The sequence below is a fragment of the Cuculus canorus genome, chromosome W, assembly GCF_017976375.1.
Source record: "Cuculus canorus isolate bCucCan1 chromosome W, bCucCan1.pri, whole genome shotgun sequence".
Taxonomy (NCBI): Eukaryota; Metazoa; Chordata; class Aves; order Cuculiformes; family Cuculidae; genus Cuculus; species Cuculus canorus.
Window position 1 is genome coordinate 14,568,066 of NC_071440.1, and position 20,464 is coordinate 14,588,529.

The 20,464-nt window shown below is 40.0% G+C and overlaps 1 protein-coding gene across 1 annotated transcript in view; it reads right to left on the minus strand.

Moving 5' to 3' along the window:
- Positions 1 to 14,884: 14,884 nt before the first annotated feature.
- Positions 14,885 to 20,464, minus strand: part of LOC128850230 (protein mono-ADP-ribosyltransferase PARP8-like) — a 161,106-nt gene continuing 155,526 nt past the window's right edge. Inside the window, exons 24-27 of the mRNA XM_054053222.1 lie at positions 18,178 to 18,254; positions 17,714 to 17,783; positions 15,852 to 15,936; positions 14,885 to 14,987 (exon numbers count right to left, since the gene is read on the minus strand). Coding sequence (XP_053909197.1) covers positions 14,885 to 14,987; positions 15,852 to 15,936; positions 17,714 to 17,783; positions 18,178 to 18,254 — 335 coding nt within the window. The remainder of the gene's footprint in view (positions 14,988 to 15,851; positions 15,937 to 17,713; positions 17,784 to 18,177; positions 18,255 to 20,464) is intronic.

Genomic DNA, 20,464 nt, shown 5'->3' on the forward strand with positions numbered 1-20,464 from the left:
TGATCCCAACATCCAGGTCACTTATGAAGATATTAAACAGTGTCAGGCCCCATATCAATCCCTGGAGGACCCCACTTGTGACTGGCTGCCAGTTTGAGAAAGAACTATTTACCACCACTCTCTGGGTACGGCCTGTCAGCCAGTTCCTCACCCACCGCACAGACCAGTTTTCTAGGCCATAGCTTGTCAGTTTCTCTAGCAGGAGGCTGTGAGGAACTCAGTCAAAAGCTTTGGAGAAGTCCAGGTAGACAATGTCCACCACTTGCCCCGTGTCAACTGATTGGGTCACTTCGTCATAGAAGACAATCAGGTTTATCAAGTGTGTTCTGCCCCTAGTGAATCCATGTTGTTTTTTCCCAATCATGTGCTTCAGTTGACTTGTGACAGTTGCTAGGAGTATTTGCTCCATAACCTTCCCAGGGATTGAGGCTGATGGGTCTGTAATTGACTGGGTCCTCCTTGGAGCCTTTCTTGCGGATGGGGGTGACGTTAACCTTCTTCCAGTCTTCAAGGATGTTCCAGGATCTCCAAGTCTTCTAAAAGATCATAGGTAGTGGCCTCATAATGACATCAGCCAACTCTCTCACCACCCTCAGGTGGATGGCGTCTGGGCCAATAGATTTGTATAGGTCAAGCTCCTGTAGTAGTTCACACACACCAACTCTTCATTCACTGATGGTGGGTCTGTGTCTGCATCAATCTGGATGTTTGTTCCTGTGACTTGGGGCCCAATAGCACTGGGAAAGACAGAAGTGAAGAAGGTATTGAGGACCTCTGCCTTTTCAGCACTATTGGTGACTAGTTCCCCTCTCCTGTTTAACAATGGGTCAATATTCTCCTTCTGTTTCTGCTTGTTTTTAACATAACTGAAGAACCCTTTCTTGAAGTTTTTGACATCTCTGGCCAATTGCAGTTCAAGCTGAGCTTTCGCTTTCCTAACTGCATCTTTGCATACCCTGCTAATGCCTTTGTAATTTTCAAGGGGTCATGCTCCACTTTTCCATCTCTGGTACATTTCCCTTTTGGTTCTGAGCAGACCCAGAAGCTTGCAGTTAAGCCAAGGAGGTCTCTTGCTCCACCTGCTTCCCTTTCCTTTAGATGGGATAAACCATTTTTGTGTATATAAGGAGAGTGTTCTTGAAAAACTGCCAGCACTCACTAGCTCCTTTATCCTCCATGGAAGCTTCCCACAGGATCCCTTCCAACCAAGCCCTGAGTGAGCTGAAGTCTGCTCTTCTAAAATCTAAACCCCTGATCTTGGAACTGACGTTCAGTGTGGCCAGCAGTATTTCATTCTGGCAATTGCAGAGGGCAAATTTTTCCTTTGGGTAGATGTCGGAGTGGGAGGCGGACCCGGAGTAACGATGGAGTCTCAATATGAGTATGATCGTTCTCATTTATTCATGCACCTTACACTTCTTATATACTTATCCCAATAGTGCACGCGCTAACAAAACAAATCCTAATTGGTTATGTCCCGCTGTTCACGCGCCTTATGCTGTCACGCAACTGGCCAGACGCTCTTGAGCACGCAAAAGGGGCAGATACAAAGTTCTCATCATGACTCTTCGGTACTTTCCTGCGCTGGATTCCGCATTCTTGTATTCTGCTCCCTTTTATCTTATCTCAAGGTCAGGCCTAGCTACAGACAGCAAACCCTGGATTGTTCACTGTTATTAAATCATGAGCCATTCTTCCACAGGTAGATACCATAGCTCCTGAGATGGTGACGTCTACCATGTGGACTCACCTCTCAAGCTGGCAGGAAAACAAAGGTATTATAATTATTGTTGATACTGGAGTCTTTATAGAGGCCTGAATCACAATTGACTTAAATGCTGTGGAATCACTTGCACTTACTCAGGATGTAGGAATAATGCTATAGATCAAAAGAATAGCATCCTTCATCCATTTTGCATTTGCTTTCCCTGCAGGAGATTGTACAAAGTGAAAAGCAAGCATAGCAATGCCTTAGAAATGTAATCTTCCACCGAGGAAGTATCTTTACTGCTACAGAGAAAGCAAAGATCAAGGAAACAAACCTCCTGAGTTTGACCAGGATGGCTGTGCCTATACAAACAAATTGAAGAGACTTGAGAACGTTGCTGGGCATGGAACACAACTACATAGCTCATAAAACTGCTAGAGCGATACCTTGCACAATTTTATCCTACATAAACTCCCACACAATTTCCAGACACAGTTCAGGAGTCAGCATGGACCATGAACCACACTTTTACTGTAGCTTTTGTTCTTTCTTTGCATTCATGCATGCTAGAGTTGTCAAGAATATATGTGAATAAAGATCCACAAAGCAGTCAATATAAAGGAATAGTTTACACAAAGGGACATTGTTTAAAGGTAATAGAATTACATCAGAATGGCCAGAATTTTCAGCTCTATTCAATGGGTCAATGATACACTAAAAGCAAAACCCCAAAGCAGTCCTCATTTGGACCAATTCATAAATTGTAGCACTGCACTAAAGCTTCTGCTGTCCAGGACATGGAAATTCCACTTATGAAGAAACAAGTAAAAATTTTTCATAATAAATCTCATACACACATGCCATCAAATCCTTCAGTTCCCTAAGGAAAAATTTGATTCAAGTAAATGGACTTGGGATTTACAAATGTAAAAAAAAAATCTGTGGAAAGTAAGCAAATGCATTTGGTAGTTTATTGATTATAAAAGCCCATTTCAAACCAATTTATGGAAATTGTTCAAGCATGTTAATCTAGGAGATCAACAACATTCCTTAAAGTAACTAAGACCTCAATAAGCTTTCCTCATAATAACACAGGAAAAGAAGAATCTAGGAAGGAAAGACCAGCAATCCAACCTGAACCATATTTAAAGACATAGCCAGAACTACAGGTAAGGAGTATTTTAAATTTACAATGCCAATTTTACTTAGATGAAAGGAAATTATGAGAGGAAATTGTGCATATAAAACTCCTTAGCTTTTAACAGCATCCGTCTCAGCATACTCTTTCAGCTATACATTCTTGTTCTCACGTATGAGTTAATGGTTTGTACAGATGCTTTTCATATTGCAGGACTGTAATTTCATTACTTTTTTATTATTTGTGGCCATGCATTTTTGCATTTTAACTGAAATATCCTCAGTACTGTATTTTAATGCTAATCATAGAATCATAGAATCACCAGGTTGGAAAGGACCCACTGGATCATCGAGTCCAACCATTCCTAACACTCCCTTAAACCATGTCCCTAAGCACTTCAAATTTTTTGATGATTTTCTAAATATTTGATGATTTTCTAAAGGCTAGTACTGTGAGCAAAAGAGGAAAGAGAACTGCAACAGATTAGAAATTCAGGCCACAGTAGCATAGCTAGACAGAATATGAAGTCTAACATCACTAACAGGCAAATAGTCATCCCCCAACAAGTCCTCTCTTCTTTATATAACTTTTTGCTAGTGGAAGAGACTCATGGAGAGAAGAGAAGAGAAGAGAAGAGAAGAGAAGAGAAGAGAAGAGAAGAGAAGAGAAGAGAAGAGAAGAGAAGAGAAGAGAAGAGAAGTCAGTCTGTTAGAGAGGCAAGCTCCAAGGAAATGTCAGCTAACTGAGCCATTCTTCATTCTACCCAAGATCTATAAGAAAGTCACTACTGCTGAAAGTAAGCCTGCTACATGCAAGTACAGTGGGATGTTGCCCCAGGCATGCTATTAAACTGAGCTATACAGCTACAGGACAGCAAATTGAAGAAAATTAACCTTTTTTTTTTTTCCTCATTTCTCCCAGACAATGGAAAGCTTTCTCTTTAAGTTACAAATTAGAATTGCTTTGCTGATAACAAGCTCTGGCAAAGTTGAGCAAACCTCACGCCAGGAGTTCCTGTGGGTTTTTCCAGACGTGATCTCTTGGGACTTGAGCTGCTCTCGCTTCTGTAACAGTCTCTGTTCCTGCTGCTAGTGTTATTCCCATTGCTTCAGCATTTTGCAGAATACCAGTTTTCTGGCTGAAATCCAATAGCTGATGCCTTCTACAGGGGCTTGCAATATTCAGTGTTGCTACTAGAAGTGTCTTATGCCCTGTTCAGAGGCTTCAGTTTCCTTGTGCTGAATTACACTTCTCTCTCCCAAACATGAATGGAAAACGTTTGCCACATTTAAGAAAATCATCCCAAAGGAAATATCATTTGGGCTAATAAAAAATGCCAATTTGAAATCTACTGGTTTTTTTTTTTTTTTTTCACATGCTGTTCCACTTTTTCACCTGTTTTGACAGTAAGCTTTTGCAAGGCACTGAGCCTTAAAGTAGGCCTTTGTTATATTCCTTGAGATTTCTTCTCTCTAGTAACTAAAGAGCTTGCACTGTGCTGAGATTTTGGGACATAGCACAATTGTCACCCTCAGCTACTTTTGGCTTCGTTCATTTACTGCAGCTCTGTTTAAGAAGCCTCTCTGCATTTCAGGTGGACAAATCTCTCTTGGAGGGGGCCTCAGCTGTGTGACCTGTGCAAAATTATTTGCTGCAATCTGCACTGCACAATAATTTGCAAAAAAAGAAGTCAGCCAAGTGTGCAAACACAGTTTAATGAATACAGCATGTACTCTTTCCAACGGCCATAGGATCTTTTCTTAGAAGATCTTCTGCTCTTCTGCCTGTTAAAAAGGCAATGTGTGCATTTGAAAGCAGCTCTGCATCTCCACTGCAATAATTTTGTATTGCTATCAATTAACATTTGGATTATTAATCTCTTGGGTCCCACAATGAACTCTCCAACAGGTGAATACAAAATACCATAAACTTCCTCAATGGAAAACTGACTATTGATGCATATTCAGAGAGCTTGCGATTCAGCGACTTGGAAATGGAGTAGCAGCTAAGCCAAAGCTGGTACGAATTCTGTCCTCCTTCTGTCTGTGTGTGTGTCGAACACAGGCAGAGCGCAGGAACCACAAGGCCATGGATAAAATGAAAAGAATAAATTTATTCCCATTACTTTGCCATCCGGGGCAACTCTCAGATCAGCACCTGGCAGAGGGAACACAGGCACCGTGGAGCTCGATCCTTGCTTACAGTCTGGGGCAGCTCTAGATAGCACCCGAACAGAGACAAAAATGCAAGCGGGAGAATGCAGACACCGTGGAGTTGGGGCCTTGCTAGCAAGCATGAAAGCATGAGTGCAGACTGCTGCTTTTCCCCCTATTTATCAGGGGAGAGCTGAGTCTTTTGATCTTTCTCCTGCCAGAGCTGGACTCTAAACATGTTAGAAGGCCTTGAGTTTCACAGGCCTATGTTATCTGAACATAAGAGCTCTGCTCGTTAAACACACAAGTTTAAACAACAATTATTACATTAACAACAATTAGTATGTGTTTTTCTGCATCCCAGCTTCAAGGTCATTTGAGCACATCTACAGTTCCTCCTTGCCAATCTTCCATTATATTCCCACACTGTGAGTACTGATTTTAGTGGAGTCTGAAATTTCACCACTGATTCAACTCTTTGCTTGAAAGTCACTGTTTCTTCCAATCTTAAGGCCCCCCAAGAATGGAATATCTCTTCAATTATATAATTCAAGCCCCAGCCTGTAGACTCCAATAAAAGGCAAATTATCAGTCATTTAAGGTAGCAATGATGTATTTTTTCCTCTCTCACGTAGTTATATTTGTCTAAGATACTCATCATCATTCAAAACAATAGCATCACACTAACTTTTCCAGTCCAAAATCTGCAATAAACAAAATGATAAATTTGACAAATCAAAAGCTAAAATTTCAAAAAGATGCAAGAATTAAAATGAGCTCACAGGCAGTCAAAAAAATAGTGCACTCACTGAATTAATAACTAGTCCCACAAATGTCTGCTTATTTTATGAACTGCAGATGTGCATACCCATATTAAAATATGACATGGTTCTTTGTATATTTGATATATTTTCATGACAAAACCAGTTCTACAGAAAGACAAAGGACTACTTCTTTAAAACCAATTTAAAAGTGTATCTTGAAATGTTCTTATGCATTTTATATACTGTGCATGCAAAATATTGCTTTAATTCCAGTATCTCTATTTGGAATCAGTCGGTAACCCATTCAGATAAAAAAAGCATGGACAGCTGGTTTTACGGCTTGTCTAAGTGCTTTTAAACAAAGATCACTGCAGAAAAATTTTACTCCAGTAATATGTCTAAAATCATGACATACCCTTTAGATGTTGTTGATATTAGCAAAAGTCAAGAAACTGCTTCAGACTCAGTTTAATTCTTAGATGACTGTTTTAACTTCAAACAGAGTTCTCAAAATACTGCCCAAATGCACAGTATTTGTTGATCAAATTCTGATTTATTGAAAGTAAACATTTGCATTGCCTAAAATGTTATAACTGTTACAAAGCTGGATAAAAGAGGCTTAAATAGCAATTGAAAGCAAGTGCAGCAAAAAGTGAATAGAGAAAATATTTGGCTTTAGTGATCTTCTGGCAGTATTTATTTTGTTAAATATTTGTAGTAACTCTAAGGCACCATAAGCTAAATAGCAGGCTGTAGTACTGTCATGTGCACAGAAGTTTAATAAATTCATTTGGAGAAAAAAAGGCTGTAGAGTTAAAAGAAACATAGGCATACTTTATGTTTACATAAAGGAATGACTGCTTCTTAAAATTCAAAGATACGATATGTACTGGGTAAATCTAGAAATTCTTTTTAGAACATTAAATTATATTGAATGTCTGCATGGTTTTACTGACTTGCTGCTAAATGTTTAATGTAATATATTCTTCAACAGAGTTTTGACATGCTAGATATGTTAATCTAAAAACTACTTGATTTCTTATTTTGTTTCTTACAAAAGTCTTATACACAGTATGTCATACAGTATACAAAATCCCAATGCAAAGTGTAATGGGTAGTAATTTACATCATAGCCATTCCACAGCAGATGAAAACTTAACAGGTACACACAATCAAACATTATGTTTGTCATACAAAACAGCAACTTAATGTATTTTTATTTAATATGCTCTTGTCCGTGGCTATTGCCTCAGCCCGCAAACAGAGTAAGAAACTGCCATTCCAGGAAAGACAAAGGAGCTCAACACTTTCAGGTGTAAAGTTTCCAAAATCAAATCCAGAAATTCAAAACACTGGTGACATTATTGTGCGTTTTATATGAGACAGTGCTTGCAGAACACTGCTTTGTTTCAAGTAAATCTTCCCATTTTTACTTATCCCATTCTGAAGCACAAATTTCCTCCACTCCTGAATGCTTTAAGAAATAAAATTTATTATTATTACAGCCCTGTCTGACTAGACTCAAAATACTTTTTGAACAACTTTCAGCCCTACACATATTTTAAGCACTCTCCAAACAAAAAAGCCTTGCTTAGTTTAGTCAACAGGCTCATCTTTCACCTTGAGGTAGTGTTTGTAATGAAAAAAAATGTGCAGGACACCAATTTAACACCTTGACTTGGAAAATAAAGAAAGAGACACAGAACACTAAGTGTCCCAGAAGACCAGTGGAAGTGCGGCTACTGCCAACCAGGTCGCTGCAGTGTGGAGGGGCAGTGTGGCCCCTGCAGGACCATGGCAAGGATCGGCCCCATCTGCCAGGACCCTCCTAGCCCCTTCTCCCCCTCACCCTCACCACCGCCAACTGCTATCCCACCCTCACACAGCCAAGAAACTCATTCCTGCTGGATCCTGGCCAGGCAATGCACAGGCATCTGCACACCGATCCCATCTGTAATGGGCCTTTGCCTCAGAAGCTTTTGAAAAACTTGCCATGAGAGTGAGGAATGACTAGTACAAAACCAACTGATGTTTGCTCAAGAGCTTAACCTTCAGTGCCTCCAATGGGTGTTCAGCACAATGCAGGATCAGACCCCAAACCTCTATGCTGTGAAAATGCTAAGATTACAGAGTGCTTTCACTCCCATAGAGTTACTTCCCTGCCAGTCATGGCAAGCATTCTTTGTATTTGACAAGAAGAAATCCGTCTAAAATAATGTAATGCTTAAGTAACTAGATAATCTTTTTATAATTGTTTAGGGGGTTTTTAGCATTTCTTTTTAAATCATTAATCTCCTCGTTCAGTTGACCCTTTTTTTTGTCACTTTGTACTCATCCATGTTGGAAGCTAATTATTTCCACAGTAGGAAGTCATTTGTAAGCAAGTATAACTGATCTCAACACAAAGCCTTCATCTGGAGTGATCTTATATTTATATTAACAAAAGCATAATCTTAGCATTATTCATCAGACATGTTTTTAGTACTAACGGCTATAATATTAAAACTATATAGCATCAATAACAGTTTTTCAAGGGCTTCAGAGAAAAATACAGGCATAAAAAATTCCAGTGTCGTTGACTAGTTCCTGTAAAATATTAAGCAGAATGTTACACAGACTGGTCATTTTATGGTAAGTAATATGGAGCCAAAGACTTAGGCAATCAAAGCAGTGTAGCACAGCTGAAGAAAAAAGAACTGTGCTGTTTCATAACACAGAAGAAGATAACTCAAATTGCTTAACTCCCTGAATGCTAAATATCTGCCTGAATTTCAAGAAAAGTCTAAAAGCATTTTTTTTATTCCTTCTTCAATGTTTAAAATGCTCATAGAAATATAACTATGGTAATTTGTAATTGGGGTACAATATTAAGATGTTGACATAATTTTTTGGTCAAACCTTCCCTATTTGAGGACTTGTGATTTTTTTCATGGTATGTAGGAAGAAGTTAGAAAGTTCTTTCCGAGGAATTCTTTCGTTTGCTCCGTGCTGGACATGGTCATAGCTAGACAGCTATGGCTTCATGAGGAAGGGAAATACAAGGACTTTACAGATAACACAGGGCCTTTAGTCAGATGAGCCTGGCTTTTTATTTTTCATCCCCTGTAACTCACATGAATGTAAGTAGATGAAGCAGTTGATTAATGCGTGGCTCCAAGCCTGGTGTGAGGAGAGAGGCTTTGTGTTCTTTGATCATGGGGTGACCCACGCACACCCAAGCTTTTTTACTAGGGATGGGACACGCTTGTCTCCTAGGGGGACTAAAGTCCTTACTAAAAATCTAGCTAGGGTCTTAAATAGAGCTTTAAACTAGATGTGAAGGGGGAGGGGGACGAGACTAGGCTAGTCGGGAGTGAGCCTGGAAGTGGGACTCCAGTGACTGAGAGATGGTGTGCTGGAGAGGACCGACAGTACATCACCACAGAGCAAGTGGGGGTGATTACACCTGGGGACAGTAAGGACGAAACTGGCACTGTGGTGTTAGTTATACCGAGGACCAGTCAATCGGGAATGAACTCTATTCCCTTTACGAGGGCTGAAGGTTGGCCAGCCCAGCTGAAGTGCATTTACAACAATGCACGCAGCATGGGCAATAAGAAGGAGGAGTTGGAAGCTGTTGTAGGGCAAAGTGATTACAATGTCGTTTCCATCACGTAAACATGGTGGGATGACTCGTATAACTGGAGTGCAGCCATGGAGGGGTATAAACTCTTCAGGCGGGACAGGAAGGGTAGGAGAGGAGGTGTTGTAGCCCTCTATGTTAGGGAGTGCTTTGATACCCTTGAGCTCGATTACAGTGAGGGAGGGACTGAGTGCCTGTGGGTTAAAATCAGTGGAGCCCACAAGAAGGCAGATATTGTGATGGGAGTCTATTATAGATGACCCAGCCAAGAAGAAGCAGCTGACGAGCTCTTCTGTAAACAGCTGGGGATAGTCTCTAGATTGCTACCTCTTGTCCTCGTGGGAGACTTCAATCTTCCGGATATCTCCTGGAAGTACAATACAGCAGAAAGGAAGCATTCTAGGAGGTTCCTGGAGTGTGTGGAAGACAACTTCCTCATACAACTGGTGAGTGAGCCGACAAGGGAGGGTGCCCTCCTTGGCCTGCTGTTTGTGAACAGAGAAGGCCTTGTGGGGGATGTGATGGCTGGAGGACGTCTGGGACAAAGCGATCATGAGATGATAGGGTTTTCAGTTCTAGGTGAGATGAAGAGGGGGATTAGTAAAACAGTCACATTAAACTTCCAAAGGGCAGACTTCGGACTGTTCAGAAGGCTGGTTGGCAAAGTCCCATGGGAGACAGTCCTTAAGGGCAAGGGAGCCCATGAGGGCTGGGCGCTCTTCAAAAATGAAATCCTAGCAGCTCAGGAGCAAGCCATCCCCATGTTCCGGAAAAGGAGCCGGCAGGGGAAAAAAAGCCAGCTTGGTTGAGTAGGGAGATCTTGAGAGACATCAAAAAGAAGAGGAATGTCTAAGAGCTTTGGAAGAAGGGACAGGTGTCTTGGGTGGACTACAGGGAGGAAGTGAGATTGTGCAGGGAAAAAAATCAGGAGGGCTAAGGCCCAACTAGAAATCAAATGGGCTAAGTCTGTGAAAGATAATAAAAAATCTTTCTACAAATACATTGAGAAAAGGAGGACTAGGGAGAATATTCAGTCCCTATTGGATGCAGAAGGGAACAACAGTGACAAGGGATGAGGACAAGGCTGAGGTACTTAATGCCTTCTTTGCCTCAGTCTTTAATAGCAAGGGAAGTTGTTCTCCCTGTGTACAAACCCAGGAGTTAGAGGAGCAGAATGAGGCTCCCATGATCCAAGAGGAAGTGGTCAGAGATATGCTTGCCCAGCTAGACACCCACAAGTCTATGGGGCTGGATGGGATCCACCCAAGAGTATTGAAGGAGCTGGTGGATGTCCTTTCCAAACCCCTTTCCATCATTTTCCAGCGGTCCTAGCTGACTGGGGAAGTTCCACTGGACTGGAGGCTGGCTGATGTTGTGCCCATCTACAAGAAGGGTTGCAGGGAGGATCCGAGGAACTACAGGCCTCTCAGTCTGACCTCAGTGCTGGGGAAAGTCATGGAACAGGTGATCTTGAGTGCTGTCATGAAGCACATGCAAGAGAACCGGGTGATCGGGCCCAGTCAACACAGGTTCATGAAAGGCAGGTCTTGCCAAACTAACCTGATTGCCTTCTATGACAAAATGACTTGACTACTGGATGAGGGAAAGGCTGTGGATGTAGTCTTCTCGGACTTCAGTAAAGCCTTTGGCACAGTTTCTCACAGCATTCTGCTTCAGAAACTGTCTGCCTCTGGCCTGGACAGGCGCACACTCTCCTGGGTTGAAAATTGATTGGATGGCTGGGCCCAGAGATTGGTGCTAAATGGAGTTAACTCCAGCTGGAGGCCAGTTACAAGTGAAGTTCCCTAGGGCTCGGTACTGGGTCCAGCCCTGTTCAATGTCTTTTCAATGACCTGGATGAAGGCATTGAGTGCACCCTTAGCAAGTTTGCAGATGACACTAAGCTGGGTGGAAGCGTGGATCTGATGGAGGGTAGGGAGGTTCTGCAAAGGGATCTGAACAGGCTGGACCACTGGGCTGAGACCAACGGCATGAGGTTTAACAAGGCCAAATGCCGGGTCCTGCACTTGGGGCACAACAACCCTATGCAGTGCTACAGATTAGGGGAAGTCTGGCTAGAAAGCTGCCTAGAGGAGAAGGACCTGGGGGTGTTGGTTGACAGCCGACTGAACATGAGCCAGCAGTGTGCCCAAGTGGCCGAGAAGGCCAATGGCATCTTGGCTTGTATCAGAAATGACGTGACCACCAGATCCAGGGAGGTTATTCTCCCTCTGTACTTGGCACTGGTGAGACCGCACCTTGAGTACTGTGTTCAGTTCTGGGCCCTTCACCACAAGAAGGATGCTGAGGCTCTGGAGCGTGTCCAGAGAAGAGCAAGGAAGCTGGTGAGGGGGCTGGAGAACAAGTCTTATGAGGAGCTGCTGAGAGCTTGGATTGTTTAGCCTGGAGAAGAGGAGGCTGAGGGGAGACCTTATTGCTCTCTACAACTACCTGAAAGGAGGTTGTGGAGAGGAGGGAGATGGCCTCTTTTCCCAAGTGACAGGACAAGAGGGAGGAAGAAGAGGTTCAGGGGAGGTTCAGGCTGGATATCAGGAAAAAAGTTTTCACGGAAAGGGTCATTGGGCACTGGAATAGGCTGCCCAGGGAGGTGGTCGAGTCACCTTCCCTGGAGTTGTTTAAGGGAAAGGTGGACGAGGTGCTGAGGGACATGGTTTAGGGATTGTTAGGAATGGCTGGACTCGGTGATCCAGTGGGTCCTTTCCAACCTAGTGATTCTATGATTCTATGATTCTAAGTATTTGGAAGAATTCAGCAGTATGCAACTTCCACCCTTTGAAAAATTCTCTAGGGACATATCCTTAAAAAAAAAATCTCCTCCTCGGGCTTTTTCATTCTAGTTCTTAGTGATAAAGTCTTTGCTTCAGTTTTGGAGTTTGCTATAGAAGGACTATTCATTCTTGAATAACAGGCCCCCGAAGAACCTCCCTCTTCCGTTAACCTTTTAAAAATGATGAGAACTAATACTTTGTTAAAAGAATGATCTGAAGACTCATGTTCACCTCTAGATAATACAGCACCTTAGAAATAGTTTCCTGTTAATGTTTTGGCTTAAAGAAAGTGACTGAATTACTGTCTAGCAAGTGAATTTTAGTTTAATTCCATTGCTGTTTGTGTGTAACACTGGGCTTGTGTCCTTGCACTGTCCCCTACGCCATAACACCTCCCCAGGTGGCCCAGCTGCTGTAGACATGGTGCTGCTTGTGTGTTGTGCTCTCCCCATGCTGCAGCTTTGTTCTCCCAATCCCTTTTCCTATCATGCACTGTGTGGAACCCGAAGCGAGCACCTTGCAACAGCAAGGCCTCCCTTTATACCTCAGAGCCCTGCTTTCCTCCATGCTGTCCCTTCCTTTTGCTCATCTATTTAAATCAATCCTTGGAGTAGTCTTAAAATTTGGCAGAGATGTATTTCCCTTCCTCTTTCCAATGGTTGTACTTATGATGGCACCATGTATGGCAAGTATCATGACACCACTCTGCAAACAAAGACTGACTCACTGCCATAGCTACATTCCAAGTTTCTTCCTTCAATGTACTCACTTGTGACTCTTCTGCAGCTTGAGGGGACAGGGAAAATGGCTGCTTACTTGGCTTCTCCAGTTCACTCATGGTCATCTTTCTCCTAGTTTTTTGAGGAGGCCTCCCAGAGTGGTGGACTATCAACCCAGTAAGTTAACGTAGGATATCTTTGTGGACTTGCTTCCTAGTTTCTTTCTGTTCTGCAAAACATAGTGATTCAGATACATGTGTCAGGACAAATTACAGAGAGATGGTTATTCCAGGGTTTCACCTCCACTTCTGATTTATGATGATTTTGTGCATTTACAAGACCTAAGGCAGTCCTTAAGTAGAAAGATAAATTTCAGGAATCCTCTGTTTCAAGAAGTTAACCTATCTCCCAACACAAAAGATAATAATTAGTGCAGTGGTACTCAAGTCAGTGCTCCACCAAATGGTGGTGAAAGTCAACACAAATTCAATAGCAAAATGGAGATTTGCAGAAAGGATTTGGTTTACAAGTCTGGATGTGAACCCAGATAAACTGAGGTCCCCAGCAAATAAGTCTGGAATGCTAAAACACATCTCAAAGTATGTGCTCCTAGGCCCAATAACACTATTTTACTTGCAGGGCACTTCAATTACAGCAAGGAATAAGGGAGTGCAGAAAGAAGGAATTGCCAATTGCAGCGCATCTAATGCAGTTCTGTTTAAAAGTAACAAACACTGGCCTGTGCTCTCTTGTGCTGTTATTTGGTACTTTAGTATCTTTGTCATGAAAATAACATAATAGAGGATTCAGTCTATTTTTGCTTTCTGAAGTGGTCTGTAATAATTGCACAGATGTGTAAGTTGAACTGTTCTCCATATTTAAGGGTGTGATTTATGCCTTGAAGACTGGTGCTTCCATCATGCTCACTTGGAAAAAAACAGTTGTTAGTTTAAAGGACAGAAAGATTTGATTTGATCTGTTTTCCCTTACGAATAAATCAATAAAAATATTTCACCAAGAGAAAGTCAGTAAAATTTTGCATTTTTTTGGTATTTTCTGATCTACGGTCGATCAACTCAGTCATGTAAAAGCCCTAATTCAGCAAGTACTTTTAAATATGTGCCTAAATTTAACCACAGAGCAGTCTCATTGAAGTTAAGATGAAAACATTAAAGAACCTTGTTGATCTAAAGGAACTGTAAAATCTAGTATGTAAAAAAACCCCAAATTTGTAATAAGGAAGTTAACAGTTTCAGGATTTCCAGGTGTTTGCTAGGCTAGTATAATTAAAAAATGTAGCTGAGCTACTTAATGGATAAGACAGTGTTTCCAGAAAAGATAAAGAAAACTAAACATACACCATCGGAGTCACTACTTTTTGCTTTGTTTCACTCATTAAATAAAAAATATGTTGTCATTTTAACCTTTGACTCGAAATACTAGCTGCATCTGTGTAAAATAATCAAAGATAGCTGCAGGTAGCCAATCTCTTTAATTTGATATGTTCCAGACAACCTTTTACTGTGTTTACATATGGAATATTTTGCTTATTGCAAAATATCCTGCATAATATAGGTGCTCTGCTATAAAATCTTCTCTCTTGCTTATAATTAAGTCATTCTAAATTTAAAATACCAGTATACAGTACTAAAACCTCCAACTGAAGTTGGAATATAAAAATATCAGCACAAAACTCCATTTTAAAGTTTGTTTATTGTGATCAACCCAAATGCCTGTTTAATTATTATTAATTGTAGTATATGAATAGACTTTGCACCCCTACAGTTGCTAATCCATACCATCTCAGGTATTTTGATAAGAAATACTAAGTAAGAAACCAGTAAGTGTTCAAAGGGTTAATTTGCTAATAATAACAATAACAATAGTAATAAGAAGAATAAATTAGCTTTTTGCATCTTCTTCAGTTCAAAATCCAGCTTTGAGACCAAGGAAGTCTTCCATATCACAGCAGCTATATAAGAGTGATCTTTTTAACCAGTAGCAGTTTGATTGCCAATGACTCGAAGAATCTCTCTATGAATGTTTGGTTCCTGTGTATTTATACTTGTATCACCCACTTGATCATCTTCATAACTAAAAATAAAGAGTACAGAAAATAAAATCCAATTAGTGTTTTATTAATCTACCTAAAAACATCCAAAACATTGTTTCATTCAACAATCAAGAGTGTTTATTCCATATGTTAATGTTTCCTACTACAATGCTCTGCTGCACTTCACTGTTACATGCAGTTCCTAAACTCTATAGAGAGTGAAGGGTGGTAATGCTGCCATTGTCATCGAAACCCTGAAGCTGAATAACTCACTAGGACCCAAAGGGGACTTCTGCTGGAACCTGGCCCACCAAGGCACTTTAGTGTCTTCCCTCTTGCTGGAGGTATAAAGGAAAGGGCTGCTTCTGTTTCTGCAGCTGCTCCCAGATCGCCCTATGCGAAGCTGATGCCAAAGCATGCACAAAGTATCACGATGTCTGCCATATCCAAACTCCTGTCACAAGTGGACCTCCACTTAGTGGTGACATCATGGCAACCTCCAGGGGTTTTCTCCTTATGAAAACTCGACTGCATTAAGGATTTGCATGGATAAACCAGTCCTGATGGCTGAAATCCCCAGTGCTGGTCAAACTGAATTCAGCGTGCTCCTCCTCCTTACAATACTTGGAGATACTTACTGTAACATGAGGCAATGCTATAGTGTGGGAAAAATCAGTAACTCCCCATTCATTTATTCTATAACTAAACATCTACTAAACCTTTGTCACTAATTTATACATACAATTCCTAACAAAAGTACAGAGTTAAATAAAAAATGAAGTAATACTTTTAAGAATTAGGAAGAAACATCTTTTATCTACTTAATTTACAACTATTGGAGGGATCTTGGGAGAAAAGGCCTAGAACGGACAGATGTTGAAAGTGAAAAGAAGCTTTGTACTCACACAAAGAAAAATCTTGTACACACATGATCCGTATTGGGAACTACCCATATCTCTCCATGTTTGTGCAGATCGGATGAAGTTATTACTATCAAGGAAAGAATATATTTCATAGTGATGAAAACATGCCTGTAAAACATTGCTTTAAAAGATTTGCTTTTTAAACACTTTAAATAGCCTTCTGGGAATGTGTAGCTTTCCAGTGCATGTCTGTGGCATGGCATAGACTCTGAGTTGGCTGCCAATACAAACAGGGAGATTAACTTGATTCTTGTTTCCAAAATACGTTATATTTTCCAGAAAACACAGATGTATGGAGCCAGTTCTTAATTGGAATGAAAAAATAGGAAAGTATATTTATTAAAAAATAGGGCTGTAAAGGAGCATCTGAGTCAACTAATCAACCTTTGGAACAGAGATATTTGTATTTGATGATGGCTGAGACAAAAATAAGATGTGAAAGATAAAGCCTGAAACTGAAAAACCACAAATTTAGGATTTTCAATATTATCAAATATTTTTTTTTAAATTAGCATATGAATTATGACTCAAGCAAATGAATTATGATCACAAAGCTTGCCAGAGTTTGCTCAGTGTTTAGAAAAGAGCAGTGTATTTGATGATAGGATAGCAGAATTAGGACAACATAGGAAAGAAAACTTTTTATTGCTAGGTATAATCTTTAGTATCAATCTGCCTTTGAAAATATTTCTATAAATGCATTTAAACACTATAATGAATAAATGCCTATTCAATTTTTATACCTTTTCTTCCATGAATTGTAATTTTTAACAAACATTTTTCTCTTTTAATTAATTTTATTTAATATATATATTAACCACCTCCCCTAAGCACTGCTTTTTACATAAAAATGAAGTGACTATGAATGAAGTCAAATATATTTTACCAAATATTTAAAATTCACCCTTATAAGATCCATAATCCATTAATAAATGTGAGGAAAGAATGACACAGTTGAAAATGTCCTTGGGAAAGATGTAATTTATATTTAGGAACTTCAGGTATTAAAGGTCAAGTAAATTCTAGCAAACCCAAGATTCATTTCACATCTTCTTCAGAAATTTTTAGAACTAAACTTATGTATTTTTGTAATATATGTATTAAAAAGTAGCATATACAGCTTAAATATTCCATTTTGAAACAATATCTTTTCCACTGCCTGTCTGAATTTTTATTTTCAAAAATAAATAAATGCTCAAAATGGAAGGCAAACTGAGTTTAATATAATTTCTTTTTGTTTGATCAATAAGACTAATTACTAATCACTGGTACAATTCTTATTCAATTTGCTGTTCTCAAGACCTTTTGAGGTTTCATTAGTCATCAAAAGAATAGCCAAGTCTTTCAAAAACAACTGTACTCATATGCACTGGATTTTAACTTCACAAAATTTCTGCAGCCGTCAGAGAGAAAAGATTGGTTTCCAAAAAACGAGTATATTTCAGTGAGAATTGAAAAATTATTTGGAATTTCAATAGGAAAGCTGCTTGTCTGACTTGTAGGTATTTAATGCATTGGTCAAGAGCTTGCGAGAAGTCACTGTTTCAAATAAAGACCATGACTTGGGTTATATTGATGGCTTAGGAATATGATCACATTTGAAAGACAGTTGCTATGTACATATGATTATTTAATGAAAATTCAGTATGTGTTAGAGGTTTTGTTTAAGGAGGGAAACATTCTGAACTGAAATATAAAGGTCAGCTATTAAGCAAGTAGTCGTACACCTACCGGTAGTCTCTTATCTAAAAAGAATCAATACTGGAACTGAAGGTCTGACTGATTTGCATCCAGTAACACTGTGTCCATGAGAAAAACAGTGTTTTCAAGGGCTTTCAGCTTACCTTCACATAAGGCTATGCATTTTAAGTTACGGCTTTGCAAAAATTGTGACTGTTGTCCTTTCTTCTGTGACTGAGATGTAGAAACATGAGAAAATTTAATTAGTGCAGTGAGACAAACTGAGTGAAAAAGTAAGAAAGGAGAGGGCTGCTATTTTCAGTGGTTTATTAATGAACAAAGATAGGGGCAGTCTTTCTAAAACATTTCTATTGCATTTCTAAAGGTAATAGAATTTCTAAAACCATTTATTTTTTCTTTTGGATTATCATAGGAGGGATTTAAAATACTTTATCCAGAAAGAAAAAGAAGTTGGGCTATATTCAATGGTTGCAGTCTCTGAAGTTGTTGATTTCATTCAATAAAATAAAACTGTTAGCATTCACAAAGGGAATATTGCCTCCTTTTCAGCTATCAAGTTCCCAAACATAAACCTATAAATCTTCCAGAGATGGTCAATGTACTGTACCTGTGATGTATTAGTGCCTTTATTGCCTGAAGCTGGTTCATCTTTAGCTGACATCTTCTGCTGCTTCTTATTCATCCCTAAGAATATTAAAATCATGCAAGATACCCTGGCATATAAATACCTTCATAAGCAAAGTTAAGTATGGAGAATGAATCAGGTAGCACAGTGGGAACCACAGCCCTTTGCATGGCAGCCAAAAAGCTAGTTAACTTTGTCACGGAATATTTTGATTTAATCCTGCAAATTACCAACACATCTGCATGTGTTACAAAGACTTTAGGAAACTCAAATTAGCATTAAGTAGGTGAAAAAGCAGATAAACATGAGCTTAAACGCCACTGAGTTCAGCTCAGGAATTCTCTTAGGTGGTTGCTTAACAGAGTTGCATGTCAACGTGTCTTGAATTTAACTGACCCTATTCAGGTGGGTGGGTCAGTAAAATCATGAGAGAAAGAACTTTAGATATTAAACACTTTATTTAGACTTATACGAAGTCTAAATAATTTTAGGAGTGAGTAGTTAATTCATTTAAAAGTAGTTTTAAAGTCTACCTTGGTTTAATTAATTTATCTACAGGTAAAAGTATTAAATTAATTGTCAGCCACCTTTGATGCAGTTTCCATCGCAGAAACCTAAGCACCTACGTTTGTGCCTTATATCTCTTTTATATTCCTCATGATGGCTTATATCAAATTCCTGTATTGTATGCTACTACAGACTTTCTTGCTTTTCCAGTATCCCATATTTCTTGACAGTTTGCAGACACAGAGTGAATTATGGAGAAGTTTAAGTCTTTGAAGCAACAGGGAGTGTAGGACGACTCTGTGTTTTTTATAGCATCAAGTATTATATACTTCATGGGAATACAGGCCTCCTTTCTGGAGCAGACAGGATGGAAGGGACCAAAAAAGGTAGAGATGAGAAAAAACAGATCAAAGCTGACAAAGCATTGTTGTCCAAAAAGGACATTTTGTTAGATAATGATACTGCAACCTGCACTTTTAGTGAGTCCTAAAGAACTTCCTTACTTGTGTAATCTCGGAAAAGCTAAAAGTGCATTTAGAGATTACTGATATTGAAATTCAATAAATACTAGTAAAAAAATGCTGCACTCTTAAAACGAATCATGACATTACCTAAAAATACTGAAAATCAGAAAGCATAACTAAAACTCTCAGAATTAAATTTATCCACATGCAAACAAACACACATTCAACTCTACCAGCACTTTCACATGTGAGGAAATAGAGACACATGCATTTGGTGGATAAGGAATTGGCTGCATGGTTGCACTTAAAGAGTTGTGGTCAATGGCTCAATGTCCAGGTGGGACCAGTATTATTTAATATCTTTGTTGGGGGCATGGACAGTGGGATTGGGTGCACTCTCAGCAAGTTTGCTGATGACACCAAGCTGAGTGGTGTGGTTGATACTCCAGAGGCAAGGGATGCCATCCAGAGGGACCTTGACAAGCTAGAAAGGTGGGCCAACATGAACCTCATGAGGTTCAACAAGGCCAAGTGCAAGGTCCTGCACCTGGGTCAGGGCAATCCCAAACATGGACACAGGCTGGGCAAGCAGTGGATTGAGAACAGCCCTGCAGAAAAGGACTTGGGGGTATTAGTGGATGAAAAGTGGATGAAAAGATGGACATGAGCCAACAATGTTCCCTTGCAGCCCAAAAAGCCAACTGTATTCTGGGCTGCATCAGAAGAAGTGTGACCAGCAGGTTGAGGGAGGTGATTCTGCCCCTCTACTCTGCTCTCGTGAGACCCCATCTGGAGCACTACGTCTAGTTCTGGGGCCCCCAGCACAGGAAAGGCATGGACCTGTTGGAGTGGGTCCAGAGGAGGCCATGAAGATGATTGGGGAGGCTGGAGCACCTCCCATATGAGGAAAGGCTGAGAGAGCTGGGGTTGTTTAGCCTGGAGAAGAGAAGGCTCTGGGGAGACCTGATAGCAGCCTTCCAGTACTCTAAAGTGGGCCTACAGGAAAGCTGAGGAAGGGCTTTTCATCAGGGAGTGTAGTGATAAGATGAGAGGTAATGGTTTAAAACTGAAAGAGGGGAGATTCAGACTAGATATAAGGAAGAAATTAAGGGGTTGGAACTAGATGATCTTTAAGGTCCCTTCCAACTCAAGCCATTCTATGATTCTGTGATTCTATGAAATGGTAAATACAAAATAACTCAAGGAAAAAGTCACTGTAATTTAAAATTGCTAAGAAAGTTTCTTAATATGCACATCGGTGTATCGTGTTTCTATTGTGCTTCTAGTTTTGATTTTAT